The sequence below is a fragment of the Molossus molossus genome, unplaced genomic scaffold (genome assembly GCF_014108415.1).
Source record: "Molossus molossus isolate mMolMol1 unplaced genomic scaffold, mMolMol1.p scaffold_m16_p_3, whole genome shotgun sequence".
Classification (NCBI taxonomy): Eukaryota; Metazoa; Chordata; class Mammalia; order Chiroptera; family Molossidae; genus Molossus; species Molossus molossus.
In genome coordinates this window covers 117,146,316-117,160,851 of record NW_023425366.1, presented here as the reverse complement: position 1 = coordinate 117,160,851, position 14,536 = coordinate 117,146,316, and the positions used below count along the sequence as shown (strand labels likewise).

Genomic DNA, 14,536 nt, shown 5'->3' with positions numbered 1-14,536 from the left:
CTAGGCATCCATCCTACGAAACAACTGGATCCTCAAAGCTAACTCCCAACTCACCCCATTTCCTTGCTGACACCACTGGAACGCAGGAAAAGCCCCCATCACCTACATTTTGAAAGTGTGGCAAGGTTGGAGGGGAAGGCTGGGGTACATAATGCCACAAGCAACTGCAGCCATTACGGCTTCCCCCGCAGTGGTTAAAGAGTATCCTCCAAATTCTAGTCCAATCAGAATCTCAGAATGTGCCCTTATTTGGGAATAGGATCATTGCAGAAATAGTTAAGATTGGGGGGGCTTAAATACAATATATTTCATACAATGTATCCTTAGAAGAGGAGAGGACACAGACACAGGGAGAAGGCCGTAGCGACAGAGGCAGCAACAGGAGTGATGCTCTGAGCCCACAGACAGAGGACTGTGGGTAACATCAGCAGCTGGAAGAGGCACAGGATTTTTCTATCAGAGCCTCCAGAAAGAACCAGTGCTAAAGACACCTTGATTTTGGACTTGTGGCCACCTGAACTGACAGAATTAATTCCTGTTGTAAGCCGGGCAGTTTGTGGTCATTTATACAGCAACCCTGTCTCTAATACATCTGCTCTGTGCCCAACACTCCACCCAAAATGTCCCACTGCTGTGTCCTCATGCCGGGCCCAGGGAAGCACACAGCTGGTATGAAGATACCTCAACGTCAGCGTTTCTGGTTCCGGGTAACAGCTCGGGCAGCTTCATGTACTGTGACTGACTTACATGCCTGGTGGTCAGGCTTTGGCCCCTGGGAACTCCTGGAGCTGCAAGGGTCTGGGTGGCAGCTGCACTCCCTCGGTGTAGCTGTGGGGTGCTTCTCCTCACCATGAGTCTGCTGGTGTTTGTGAAGGTCCGTGCCCCGGCGGAAGCCCTGGCCACAGGCCGGGCATGTGTAGGGCCTCTCGCCTGTGTGCGTCCTGCGGTGGGCGCTGAAGTGTGAGCTATTGCTGAAGCGCTTCCCACACTCAGTGCACACGTAGGGCCGCTCCCCGGTGTGTGTCCGGCGGTGGATCACCAGGCTGGAGCTCTGGCTGAAGCGCTTTCCACACTCAGCACACCGGTAGGGCTTCTCGCCCGTGTGGACCCGCTGGTGGGTGCTGAAGTTGGAGCGGTCGCTGAAGCCCTTCCCGCACATGGGACACTGGTACGGCCGCTCCCCGGTGTGCGTGCGCTGGTGCTTGGTCAAGTGAGATGTTTTGCTAAAGCCTTTGCCGCATTCAGGGCACATGTAAGGCTTTGCCACCCTGTGGGGCCCCCCTCTTTCCAGAGGCTGCTCAGATTTGGTCAGACCCCTGACAGGGGTCAGCTCGTGACCTGGGAACGGGGGGCTGAGCCCCTTGCACCGAGCCGACAGCACTCGGTCCCACTCCATCCTCTTTGATGTGTCCTCCCTGGTGTCCTCTCCATCCTTAAACTTCATTCCAAAGCCTGAGACAGAGAAAGCAGAGTCTCTGAGGAGGAGGGGAGCTCCTAATAAGAAAGACAAAGGCTGTCTGGCCGGTGTGGCCCAGTGGTTGAGCGTCGACCCATGCACTAAGAGCTCGCAGGTTCAGTTCCTGGTCAGGGCACATGCCCAGGTTGTGCGCCCGATTCCCAGTCGGGGGTATGCAGGAGGCAGCCAATCGATGTTCTCTCTCATCAATGTTTCTCTCTCTCTCTCTCCCCCTCCCCTTCCCCCTCTCTCTAAAAAAAATCAATAAAGAAAAAAAAATTTTTTTTAAAGAAAGACAAAGGCTGGGTGGGCATCCCATCTGAGGAAAATGATGGAGAGAGATGCTCTTCAAATCCCCCCTCAAAACATGGAACAAGAAAAAGAAAAAACATGGAGCAGGGAGTGTCAGCCAGACCCTGATGTGAGGTGCTAACACCATGGCCAGAGGCTGTCATAAATGCACGGCAACTTGTTTAATCCTCGTAATGCCCGTGAGGTGGGTGCTGTTATGGTCCCATTTTATGGACAAGGAAACTGAGGCAAAAGGAGGTTTAGAGAACTTACCCAGAGTCACTTAGCTGGTAAGTTAAGAACACCAGTAGTCTGGCTCTGGAGTCTGGGCATGTAACCTCCAGGCCAGGGGTCCTAACCCAGAGGCAGTGGTGCACCTTAGCCAACACTTGACAATGAATGTCTGGAGACATTTTTGGTCGTCACGCCTGAGGTGGGAGTGTTGTTGCAACTGGCGTCTTAGTGGGTGGAGGCCAGGAATGCTGCTATATATTCTCTGGTACACAGATGGCCCCACAAGAGAAAACCACCCGACCCTGGTGGCAACAGTGCCCAGGGAAAGAGATCCTGCTCTAGGTTGTTTTGGTTGGAGCAGGACCAGAAGACCTGGGGTCCTAGATCCTCAGCCTCCCGCTCATGTACTTGGAGGCAGCCCCCAAGGCCCCTTTGCAGATCCAAGTATACGAGTGACCACCGAGCACAGAATGAGAGGACCCTGAACAGACTTGGCTCGATCCCTCCAGGTTGTATAACTTTAGGCAAATGCTTGACTCTGCTTCCTCGTCTGAGGCATAAGGCAAACCTCATCTGGGGACCTTGGGGCATGAGGCATGCCGGGGAACTGAGGACTGGGGAGTAGATGTGCTCTCGCAGAGCCCCCTGAAAAGCTCACAGTGGGCAGACACTGACCCAACATCTGCCACCCTGAGATATGTCCACACTAAGACCCTGTCTACCACCAGGCCCCCCAGGCAGGCCTCTTTTGCTCTCTCCTGTCTCCACGCGCTCTTCCAGAAAGCCAAACACAGGCTTCGGCTCACATTTACTGAGCCTCGATTCTCACATGTATACAACTAAAGATGGAACCACCTCAATGGCCTGTTGTGAGAATTTTTTTTTAATGTTTTTTTTTTAATTGATATTTTAGAGAGAAAGGAAGTGAGAGAGAGAGAAACATCGATGTGAGAGAGAGACATCAATCGGCTGCCTCCTGCACGCCCCCTACTGGGAATTGAGCCTGCAACCCGGGCATGTGCACTGACTAGGAATTGAACCAGGACCTCTCAGTCCATGGGACGACACTCCATCCATTGAGCCACACTGGCTGGGCTGTTGTGAGAATTTTTAAAAAGGACCTGAGTCTGGTGGTTCCTCAAAAGGTTACACATAGTCATCACATGACCCAGCAATTCCACCCCCCAGTTAAGGCCCAAGAGAGTAGTACATGCTGACTGGGTGACCCTCAGGGGCTCTCTGATCCACCTCATGCTCAGCCTAGGCTCCTCGTCCTCATTTCTTCCTTGGGAACTAGAGTCACGTCTGCTCCCACGGGCAGTACGTGATCCCAGACTGCTCTGGTATGACTCTCCTCCACTGAGGGGTTTCTGCTGGAGCCCAAACCTTTCTCAAGGTCACTATCTCCCTTTGTTTTTCCCTTGGGCAGCACACTTAGGCCCATAGGCAGTGCCTACCTCTGTAAATAAAGTTTTATGTTGTTTCATGGCTGCTTTCAGACCAAAACAGCACAGACTACATGGCCCACAAACCAGAATGATTTACTCTCTGGCTCTTTACAGAAAAAGTCTGCTGCCTCCTCCTCTAAGCCCCTAAGCATGAAGTACACAAACACAATCACCATGGTCTAAACCCCAGGAGAGGACAGAATCTAAACTGTGACTTCCGTTTCCTTCTTGCTGACCCCCTTACCCGAGCCGGCACCACCAGAGACATCCCTCTGTCGAAAGGCAGCATGAGCTGGGTCCCGCAGGCCTTCCCCTTGCCCCCACTGGGCAATCAGACGGGGCCCTGGGGTGGGGAGTCCTGCTTACAAGGAGAGAGAAGAGAGGATGTGAGTGTGGGCTGGATCAGAACCATGGGACTGCAAATCTCCTCCTCGTGAGGGCAAAGGGCATCAGAAGAATCTCTGGGAAAGTGCAATGCTCTGAAAGACAGGGATGAAGGTGCAGACTGTGCAGACTGTGTTTTCTTTGAGGGAGAGGAAGTGAGGAAACAGGGCCCAAGGCTTTCACAGAGACTAAGTGGCCATGAGTTACAATCACAGTGGGAGATAGACACGGAACAATGGTTCAGCAATAGAGTGCACAGCACATTAAGTGTTCTCATATGAGGCAATGGAAAGGTTCATTTTAATTCATTCCACAGATACTTAGTTTGGAAAAAAAGAGAATGTAAAGGTAAGTATGTGATGATTAGTTTTCTGTGCCAACTTGGCCAAGTTATGTTACTGCTGTTTGGTCAGACGCCAATCTAGATGCTGCAGTGGAGTTATTACATAGATGTGGTTAACGTTTACAATCAACTGACTAAGTAAAGCAGATCACCCTCCACCCTGGAGATGGGCCTCATCTAATCAGCTGAAGGGGTTAAGAGCAAAACCTGAGGTTTTCCAGAAAAGGAATTCTGCCTCAAGATTGCAATATAGCCCTGGCTGGTTTGGCTCAGCGGTTAGAGCGTTGGTCTGCGGTCTGGAGAGACCCGGGTTCGGTTCCCGCTAAGGGCATGTACCTCGGTTGCAGTTTGTCCCCGGCCCTGGTTGCGTTGTGTGGGTGGCAGCCACTCGATGTGTCCCTTTCACGTCGATGTTTTTCTCTCTCTCTCTCTCTCTCTCCCTCCCACTCTATCTGAACAAAAAAAAAAAAAGATAGAAATCTTGCCTGAATTTCCAGTCGGCTAGCCTGCTATACAGATTTTGGACTTATCAGACTCAAATCATGTGAGCCAATTCCTTAAATTGATTTATACACACACATACACACATTCTATTAATTCTGTTTCTCTAGAAAACCCCAACTAATACAAAGCAGCATCTCGACTCCTTTAAAAACATTTCAGGGAATAAGAGGGTGACAGGAGTGGCAAGACGAGCCGAGTGGAGAGTCGGGTGGGAAGCCGAGGCATTGGTAAAGAGAGATCATGAATGGCCAAGGCCTTTCCAGAAGCAGCTCTGCCCACGGGGGCTGAGGGCAGCACAGAGGTTGAAGGGACACTGGATCAACCATATGGGTGAAGCAGTGAAAAAAAAAGGAATTCGGGATAGCTCTGGGCATCTGCCTGGGATGTGGGTGAGCAGCCATGTTGCCCCCACTGCAGCTGGGCCACTGACAACCATCAAACCTGGCTTTGCAGGTTGTCTGCAGCTGGATACCAAGTGAAATTGCCAGGGAGCACACCTGGTCTACTGAGTCCACCACTAGGCATGGGGCCAGGGAGTTCCTATTTCTAACATACTTCCCATGATTCCTCAGGCCACCACAATTTGAGAACTGCTAGACTAGCTCTTATAGGCAGTGGGGAACCAGAGAAGGTGTGAGCGAGGTGGTGGTCTGGGTCTTGGGTCCTGGAGGCATCACACACCTCTGGGGAAATGCCAAGCCAGCTACATCCAACAGGAGGCCAGGAGTCACCTCCCCCCTGCCACTAGCCCACACCAGACATCACGGTTTCTTTTTTTTTATTTAAGTGTTTTAACTGATTTTTATAGAGAAGAAGGGACAGGGAGAGAGAGAAAGAAAGAGAAACATCGATATGAGAGCATAACATCAATTGACTGCCTCCTGCACACCACTTACCAGGGATCGAGCCCAGAACCTAGGAATGTGTCCTGACTGGGAAATGAACTGGCAACCCTTTGGTGCATGGGATGATGACACCCAAACAACTGAGCCACACTGGCCAGGGCCAGACATCATGGTTTCTGATGGGCAGAAGTCAGGGTCTCCCCACACATACCTTCACTCTCTGGTAGCATGTCCCAACTGTGGTCCTGCTGAGCAGGATCCAGGCACCCCAACTCCTCCTGGGAAAGGTACACGGCCATGTCCTCCAAGGTCACCGGCACCTGCAAGGCCACAGCCCATTCAGTCCCATGCCAGTGCTCCTTCAGGCTGGGCCAGCCTGGTAGGCTGATCTATTCCTTCCAATCACGTCACAATGGTGGGTCCTGCTCACCTCCCACCACTTCTTTTCTTCCCATACTTTCCCTCTCCACATGCTGTCATACACCTCTTCTCCTCCCACGCTCAGCCCACAGACACGACCGGATCCTGCTCTTTGGGAGGACACTATCGCCACCATGCTCTGTCCTGTTGCTGTAGGGCCATAGGTGGTATGGACAGATTCACTGGGCGGAGCAGCTGGATCCACTGCTTGCTGAGCCACGGGGCCCATGCCCCTTGGGGACACGGGTCAGCAAGCCCTACCTGAGCTCAAGCCAGCCCTGGGACCCAAATGGGGTAACCTGAGGACTTCAGGATGTCTCGAAGCCAGTAGTTCCCACATCTAGCACCAGACTAACCTGGGAGCATGATTAAAATGAAAACCCAAGCAAACGTAAATAAATAACTTAAAAAATAAATTAAATAGTCCAGCCGATGTGGCTCAGTGGTTGAGTGTCGACCCATGTACCAGGAGGTCACCGGTTCGATTCCCGGTCGGGGCACATGCCCAGGTTGTGGGTCTGATCCCCAGTGGGGAGCATACAGGAGGCGGCCGCTCGATGTTCCCTCTCATTGATGTTTCAAGCTCTCTCTTCCTCTCACTTCCTCTCTAAGATCAATAAAGGAAAAAAAAAATCTAAAATAATTAAATTAATTGAATAAAACCCACACTTACAATGTCCAGAAGAGACAAATTCAGAGACAGAAAGAGGATGGGTGGTTGCTGGAGGCTGGGAGAGGGGAAATGGGGAGCAACTGCTAATGAGTGTGGCATATTTGGGGGAGATAATAAAAATGTTCTAAAATTGATTGTAATGATCACACAACTCTGCAAGTATACTAAACACTGTACACTTTAAATGAGTGAATTGTAGCCTGGCTGGTGTGGCTCAGTGGATTGAGCATCATCCCATGGACAGAGAGGTCCCAGTTTGATTCTTGGTCAGGGCACATGCCCAGGTTTCAGGCTCAATCCCCAGTAGGGGGCGTGCAGGAGGCATCTGATCGATGTTTTCCTCTCACATTGATGCTTCTCTCTCCCTCTCCCATCCTCTCTCTCTGAAAAATCAATAAAAACATATTTAAAAATAAATAAGTAAAATAAAAAATAAGTGGGAGAATTGTAGCCCTAGCCAGATAAGTCAGCTGGTTAGAGCATCATCTCAATAAACCAAAGTTGTGGGTTTCATCCCTGGTCAAGACACATTCAAGAATCAACCAATGAATGCATAAATAAGTGGAACAACATATCAATGTTTCTCTCTCTCTCCCCCCCCCCTTCCTCTCTCTAAAATTCAATAAGTAAAGTTTAAAAAAATTTAAATGGGTGAATTGTATGTATATGATTTATATTTCAATAAAGCTGTTATTGCCCTGGCCAGTTTGGCTCAGCGGTTAGAGCGTAGGCCTGCGGTCCGGAGAGACCCGGGTTCGGTTCCCGCTAAGGGCACGTACTTCGGTTGCAGTTTGTCCCCGGCCCTGGTTGGTCGTGCGGGTGGCAGCCACTCGATGTGTCCCTTCACGTCGATGTTTCTCTCTCTCTCTCCCTTCCTCTCTCCCCCCCCCCACTCTATCTGTACAAAAAATGGAAAAATATCCTCGGGTGAGGATAAAAAAATAAAATAAAAATAAAAAAATAAATAAATAAAGCTGTTATTTAAACAAACAAGCAAAAAAGACTATTCCAGGCCAGGGCTGGGGGAGGGACCTGTATTTTTACCTAGAATCCCAAGAGATTCTAACACCCAGTTGGGTTTGAGCAATTGGCAGAGCTTACCTTTGGGCCCCAGACTCCTCCAGGACAGGCCTAATATTTAGACGGCAGCTGAGAAAGGACAAAACCTCCCAGGAGGCAAAGGTCACTCCAGGGGGGAGTGTCTCTGAAACCTACAGACCTGGCCGTGGGATAGAAGTGTTTCCATGGGGATGCTGCAGACCAGAAATGCCTGCTCACCTGGGACCAGGCTGAAAGGAAGGACGTGGCTGGTGCTGATATCTCCTGGTGCTGGGAGGTGAATGGGCCTGCGGAAAGAGCAGAGTCACCAGTGAAGCCTGCACAGCCCACCTGTGAGCAGATAGCAGTGAAAGCCAGGACAGGTCCATCAGCCATGCTCAACTCCCCACCGGGAGCCTGTCCACGACACATGCACATAGGCCTCATCCTCCTGCAACACTCCTTTCCCTTTGCCTCCCTCTCCAGCAGGGCTGCTCTCCTTGAGGGGTGGCTACTCACCCCTCTTTGGCCAGAGCTCGGGGCTTCTCTTCGATCTGTGCTTCAGCTGGGCTGGGGACTGCTGGCTGGAGTAATGAGCCCCCTCCTCCAGGGACAATTCCTTTCGTTGGGCCTCTGCCTGGCATTTCATAGATTGTTCCCCCATGTGGTGGGGCACTGCATTGTCAGAGAGTAGCTCCCGGCCCTGCACAGACAGAGAGCTGCTAACCACCTCCCAAGCCAGGGGGAGACCCACAGGGTCCCCAACCCCTTGTCGAGCATCCCTGGCCATCCTTACCACCAAGGTGGCCTTGTCACCGCACCCTTGGCTCTTCACATGCCACACACAGCCATACCTCCAGCAACACCCAGAGAGAAGGAAAGCGAGCTGGGAAGAGGTCAGGCTCCCAGCCTGGACATATGGAGGCCTGGTCTGCTCCTGAGTGAGACTCCAGTCTCTCGTTGTCACACTGCATTAGTGTCACTGTCACACTCTTACCCTTATTCCTTGGAGCTCCCAACAAACCCTGGACCAGAAGGGCCCTGAATCCAATCTCATTTTGGAAGTTGGCATTACTGCATTTGCCACATTTATTGAAATCATCTACAGGTGCTCTGGGATTATTAACTTCTAATTCCAGAGAAGGTAAATTGGACGAACTTGAGTCACAGTTTACTGAGCTCTACAACAGTACTTGGGACAAGAGACATTCCCTAGGGAATGGCTACAACAGCTGGGGAACCCGTCTCAGGCTCCCTTTCGCCCAACGTTCCACATCTCTGACAAAAGACAGTTCCCGAGGTTCCAGGGTACACAGTGATAGAGGGAAGCCATGCAGGAATCTTCAAAACCAAGTTGGAGGGGCTGGGGGGGCATCCTGAGTTCTTATTAGTCACCATGGCAGTAGGATTTGCTTAGTGCACTCAACTCACACTGTGGTCAAGTTTTTGGGGGATGTATCTGTCCTGCTGGACACAAGGGAACAGCAATGTGTAGGCAATGGCACTGCCACAGGAAGAAAGTGACCTGTCAGCATTTGCCAAATACCTAATCTGGGCATGGCACTGAAAAAAAAACTAAAACAAGTGAAATTACTTTTTTTTAATCTTGAGGAGTTTAGGGACTAAAAGCAGGAGAAATTTGTAAGAGACGTCCCATTCCCCAAATCTGGTTAGGAGGTGGAGTGTGCTCTAGAGCAACACTGTCTACAGAACTTTCCATGATGATGGAAGCATCCTATAAGCCACACTGTCTAGTATAATAGCCACATGTGACAACTGGGCTCTTGAAATATGGCTGGTGTGACTTAACAACTGCATTTTTAATTTTATTTAATCTAAAGTTACACCAGGCTGTTAGCCACTGTGTTGGACAACACAGCTCTAGAGAGATTGGGGAACATCTAGGGGTGTTAATCAGGGCACCCACCAGCCCCTGGTCTTTCTTTCCAGTGTTCCTCCCTCTGTTGGGATCTCTTCAACTCCCAAGGCCACGCCTTGAAAGGTCTCCAACCTTCCTCCCATCAAAACGTGTGTCTGGTCTATGCTGTGACGGTATTAACAAACCAATCCATACTAGCTTAGAAAGGGCTAGTGGAGCTACTTGTGGTTGATCAATAGGTGGATACCCATTGGCCAAGGTTGAGAAACTTTACAGTTGCCTTCTTCCATTCAGAACATTTGGTTCTCCCATTGACAACAGCTGGCCACTTGCTCCAGAACCCAAGGAATCTACAGACCTCAGCAGCAAGGCCCTGAGGGCACAGAGCCCGTTTCCTCACCTCAAGGCTAGAATGCCCCCCACCTCACCCTCTGTTTCCTGGGCTCCCGCTGGAGCCCTTCCACGAGGACCACGGCCTCCTCACCACTCTCCGGCTGCCGCTCCCGCACCCAGGCCTGGATCTCCCCCGGCAGCACCATCAGGAACTGCTCCAGCACCAGCAGCTCCAGGATCTGCTCCTTGGTGCGCAGCTCTGGCCGCAGCCAGCGGCAGCAGAGCTCCCAGAGACGGCTCAAGGCCTCCCGGGGGCCGGCCACCTCCTGGTAGCAGAAGAGCCGGAAGAGCTGGCGGAAGGTCTCAGGGCTGGGGTCTTCCATCTTCAAAGAGGGATCCTCTTCCCAGTGGAAGTCCTCCTCCACCTTCACAATCAGGATCTCATCCTGCCCCAGGGGTGGTGGGGGCTGGAGGCCCTGGGCAGTTGCCATGTTCCCGGTGGGCCTTTGTCCTTCACAGGTCTCAGGAGTCAAAGCTGTCTCTCCCTATACCTCTGGCCAGCCACTGGGTAGGTGTTTTTCCAGGGCTCTGTGGACAGATGACAACATCGTTGGGGATGCACTGGGGCTGGATAAAGGCCTGCACCCATAAGCCCATGCCTTGGACCCAGGGCTAACTCACCTTCATTGGCAAAAGGAAAGGGTTGAAATAAATCAATTTATCTCTGCTTCTAACTCCCTGCTAGTTCTCGGGTAAACTACTTAACTTCTCTGGGCCCGACTTTCCTCATTTGAAAAGAAGAGATGGTGGTATTATCCACACGCAGGTTGCTGAGAGAACTAAATGGGATGTTTGGAAAGTTTAGCCCAGTGCCTAGAACCGTCAGAGCGCAAGACTCGCCGAGTTTTCATTACGGTTGGCCATTTGGGGATGGGGTCCGTTTGGAAACATGGTGGGAACCAGAGCCGCCTCTGCCCGGGAGGACGCATGTTCTGTTTCAACCTGAATCGCGATTTCGGGCTTGGTGAGCAAGTCCCTCCATGGGCCCCGCCGGGTACCCCCGAGTGGACAGTCACCATGGCGGTCCCACCCGCTCCAGGGTCCTGGGAGGGGTGTGACTCCGGGCGGACTGCTCAGGTCTGGGCAAGTGAGCGGTGGCCGAGGCCGGAGCACAAGCCAGGGCTCTAGAGCGCACCGCGGGATGGCAGTTAGAGCAGGGACCCCGCGCCCCCGAACTCACCCGCTGCGCTGCGGGCCCTGCAATGTTCGGGGCGCGCCGGGGGCGGCGGGCTAGGACCGGAGCAGGAACGCGTGCGCTGGGGGTTCGACGAGCTGGCTGACTTGGGTCGCGGATGGGGAGGTAGAGGACCCCAACCGCAGGACGCAGGGCCAGGACGGATCCGCGCAGGCCATTGGCTGAACGAGCTGTCCAGCTTGGAAACGAGACAGCATGGGCGGACCTACTGGAAGCATTGGGCGGGGCGTAACATTGTCTTCGCGTCATTGGTCGAGTCGGCTGTCAAGAATCGTAATAAGTCTGGATAGGCGGGTCTTTGGGTAACGTAGTTCTCGCACCAGTGGTTGAGAGACTGTACAAGGCCACGTAGGCGGGCCCGCGAGATGCATTTTGGATAGTCTTGGAACACCTGGTTGACCCGCTGAGAGTATAGGACCGAGGCCGCATAGGTGGTCCCGCGGGAAGCATTGTGGGTAATTAGTGCCCACTGCCCTGCACCTTTATTGGGTGGCCCTCAGAGAGAGGCTCCGCATCTGGAAGGGACCTTGGAAAGTTACTTTTTTATTTACATGGTACTTTGTCGGTACCAGGCTCTGTTCTAAGGGCTTTCCTATTATCAACGCGGTGTGTCTTTGAAACAACCCTAGGAGGTGGGTACTGTTATCCCTATTTTATAGATGAGAAAACATAGGCACAGAGAGGTTCAATGAGGTTGGAAGCCAGACGTCTATCCTAGTTCAACCCTTTAATTTAATTTTTAAAAAAATCCACACCCGCCCTGGCCGGTTTGGCTCAGCGGTTAGAGCGTCCACCTGCGGTCCGGAGAGACCCGGGTTCGGTTCCCGCTGGGGGCATGTACCTCGGTTGCAGTTTGTCCCCGGCCCTGGTTGGTCGTGCGGGTGGCAGCCACTCGATGTGTCCCTTTCGCATCGATGTTTCCCTCTCTCTCTCTTCCTCTCTCTCCCTCCCACTCTGTCTGTACAAAGAGTGGAGGGGTGTCCTCGGATGAGGATAAAAAAAAAAAATCCACACCCGAGGATATCTTTTGTTTTGTTTCGATGAGAGAGAGAAAGGGAGAGGGAGCCAGAAACATGGTTGTGAGAGAGAAACATCTATCGCCTACCTTCCGACCAGGTATGGAGCCCGAAATCTGGGTAGGTGCCCTGACTGGGAATCGAACCCACACCCTTCCATGCACGGGATAACACTCTAAACACTGACCACACCCACCCTTAATTTTAGAGATTGGGAAATGACAATCCCAGAAAATTACTTGCTTGGGGCATCTTGGTTATCAATTGCTTATTTCTTTCATTTGTTAACCAGCGAATATCTATTGGGATCCAGTTTGTGCCAAACAAGCATGTGAGCAGAAGGTGATGTAGATGTTCCCTGGTGTCTGGATGGAGCCCGGGGGCAGAGGGATGGGGTGGATCTAGGCACCTGGAGGGCAAGCAGGTAAAGTATCTTGCTGAGGGTTATGTGCCTAGCACATGGTAAGTAACCCTGACAAAACCACCAGGCAAGTCCTGAGTTTCAGCTCTGGCATCCCCGACTTATCCCTTACCCCACCCTCCCACTGACTGCTTTATTTTCTTCCACTCCTACTCTCCATTCTCATGTTTCATTCCCTGCCCCCCTCTACACTAATATCCAGTTTTTATCATTCCCTGTCCCCTCTACACTGATATCCAGTTTTTATTGTGAGGACACCAGGCAGAACAAGACACTGGGGTGCCTATGACTGATTTCTGGAGACCACCACTTCCCTGAGTGGAAGGCATCTTTAAGGATAGATGCCAGATTTCCAGACTGCCCCAGGCCCCCACAGCCTTGTACTGGGACTTGAAGAAAGAGGGCCCATATGTGCCTCAGTTTCTCCTTACAACACCAAGCTACTTGTCAGGAAAGTTGGGATCTTAGGATGAACTACCTCTGGTATGAGTGTGCTGCTGGGACTACCAAGGTGTGGAGCTCTTTAGAGGACTGGAGCTCAGGTCCAGCACAAGAGGCCTGCCATTCTGTTGGCTTCAGGGAGGTGCGGAAAGGGATCATTTGAACAAGTCACAGATGGGTATGTAGCAGGGAAGGAAGAAGAGAATGGACAAAAGTGTAAGTGGGAGGAAAACAGAAGAGGTTGATGGACAGTCTGAGGGGCAACAGGTTCCATAGGACCAGACAACCACGATCTGGATGCAGAACACGCTGGGCTCTGGGGACGCCAGCATTTTGAAAGCTGCTCCACACCTTCGTATTTCAAAATGCCTCCTGATTCGCTGTGTAGCCCTTCCATTTCTTGTCATCTCCTCCTCAAAGCTGCATGTTACAGAAGTTAGCAAGTCTAGGTAGTGACCGCACTCTGGCTAATTTAGTCTTAGTCCTCTCCTATCTAAACAGTTTTCAGTGACTGCAGCCAACAGAGATTTAAAGGACACATTTCTATTTTGCCCAGGATTTCTGTCTTAATTCTATTTTGGAGGGACAAAAACATTCAGTCCATAACAAATATAAACCAGGATGAATTTGGGTCTCCATAGGCGTGCACTGAAACCAGTATCTCAAATCCTGGCTCCACCACTGATTAACTGGGCAAACCTTCCCTTTGCCTCATCTGTAATGTGGGTACTGTCATAGCTCCAATTTCAGAGCTGACATACAGGATTAGATAAGATTATGTTGTCCGGCCAGTGGGGCTCAGTGGATGAGTGTCGACCCATGCACCAAGAGGTAGTTGGTTTGATTCCCGGTCAGGACACATGCCCAGGTTGTGGACCAAATGCCCAGTGCGGGGCGTGCAGGAGACAGCCAATCGATGTTCTCTTTCATTGATGTTTCTATCTCTCTCGCCCTCTCTCTTTCTCTCTCCCCAAAAATCAATAAGGAAGAAAAAAAAAAGTTTAAACTTTCTCAGAAGACTTGGGTCCTGTACCAAGATTCTCCTTTGATGTGGCCACTCAGAGCCATAATGCCCCCTCTGGTTTTCTAGACGCAGTGGACAGATCTGCTTGGCATATAGTAGGTGCTCAGCCAATATTTGCTGAATGAATAAATGAATGGATTTTTTTTTTATCCTCACCTAAGGACATTTTTTCATTTTTTGTTCAGATAGAGCAGGTGGGAGAGAGAGAGAGAGAAAAAGAAACATCGACGTGAAAGGCACACACCCAGTGGCTGCCACCCACACGACCCAACCAGGGCCAGGGACAAACTGCAACCGAGGTACGTGCCCTTAGCGGGAACCGAACCCAGGTCTCTCTGGACCACTGGCCAACACTCTAACCGCTAAGCCAAACCAGCCAGGGCTGAATGGATGTGTTTTAGACACTGAAATCTGCTGCCGGACCTTATGACAAACTTGATTCTGACAATAACGTAAATGGGAATAAATAGTGCCTATGCCCCACAGGATACTTATTAAGATTAAACGATATAGTATATTAAAATATTTTGC

General features: G+C 51.3%; 1 protein-coding gene across 1 annotated transcript; it reads right to left on the bottom strand.

Moving 5' to 3' along the window:
• Window positions 1–688: 688 nt before the first annotated feature.
• ZNF500 (zinc finger protein 500) lies at window positions 689–10,429 on the bottom strand. Its single transcript, XM_036279743.1, has 5 exons — window positions 9,944–10,429; window positions 8,156–8,339; window positions 7,877–7,944; window positions 5,717–5,825; window positions 689–1,452 (listed from the first exon to the last, which is right to left on the bottom strand). The coding sequence occupies exons 1-5, from the start codon at window positions 10,337–10,339 to the stop codon at window positions 689–691; spliced, it is 1,521 nt and encodes a 506-aa protein (XP_036135636.1). The 5' UTR covers window positions 10,340–10,429.
• Window positions 10,430–14,536: the final 4,107 nt, after the last annotated feature.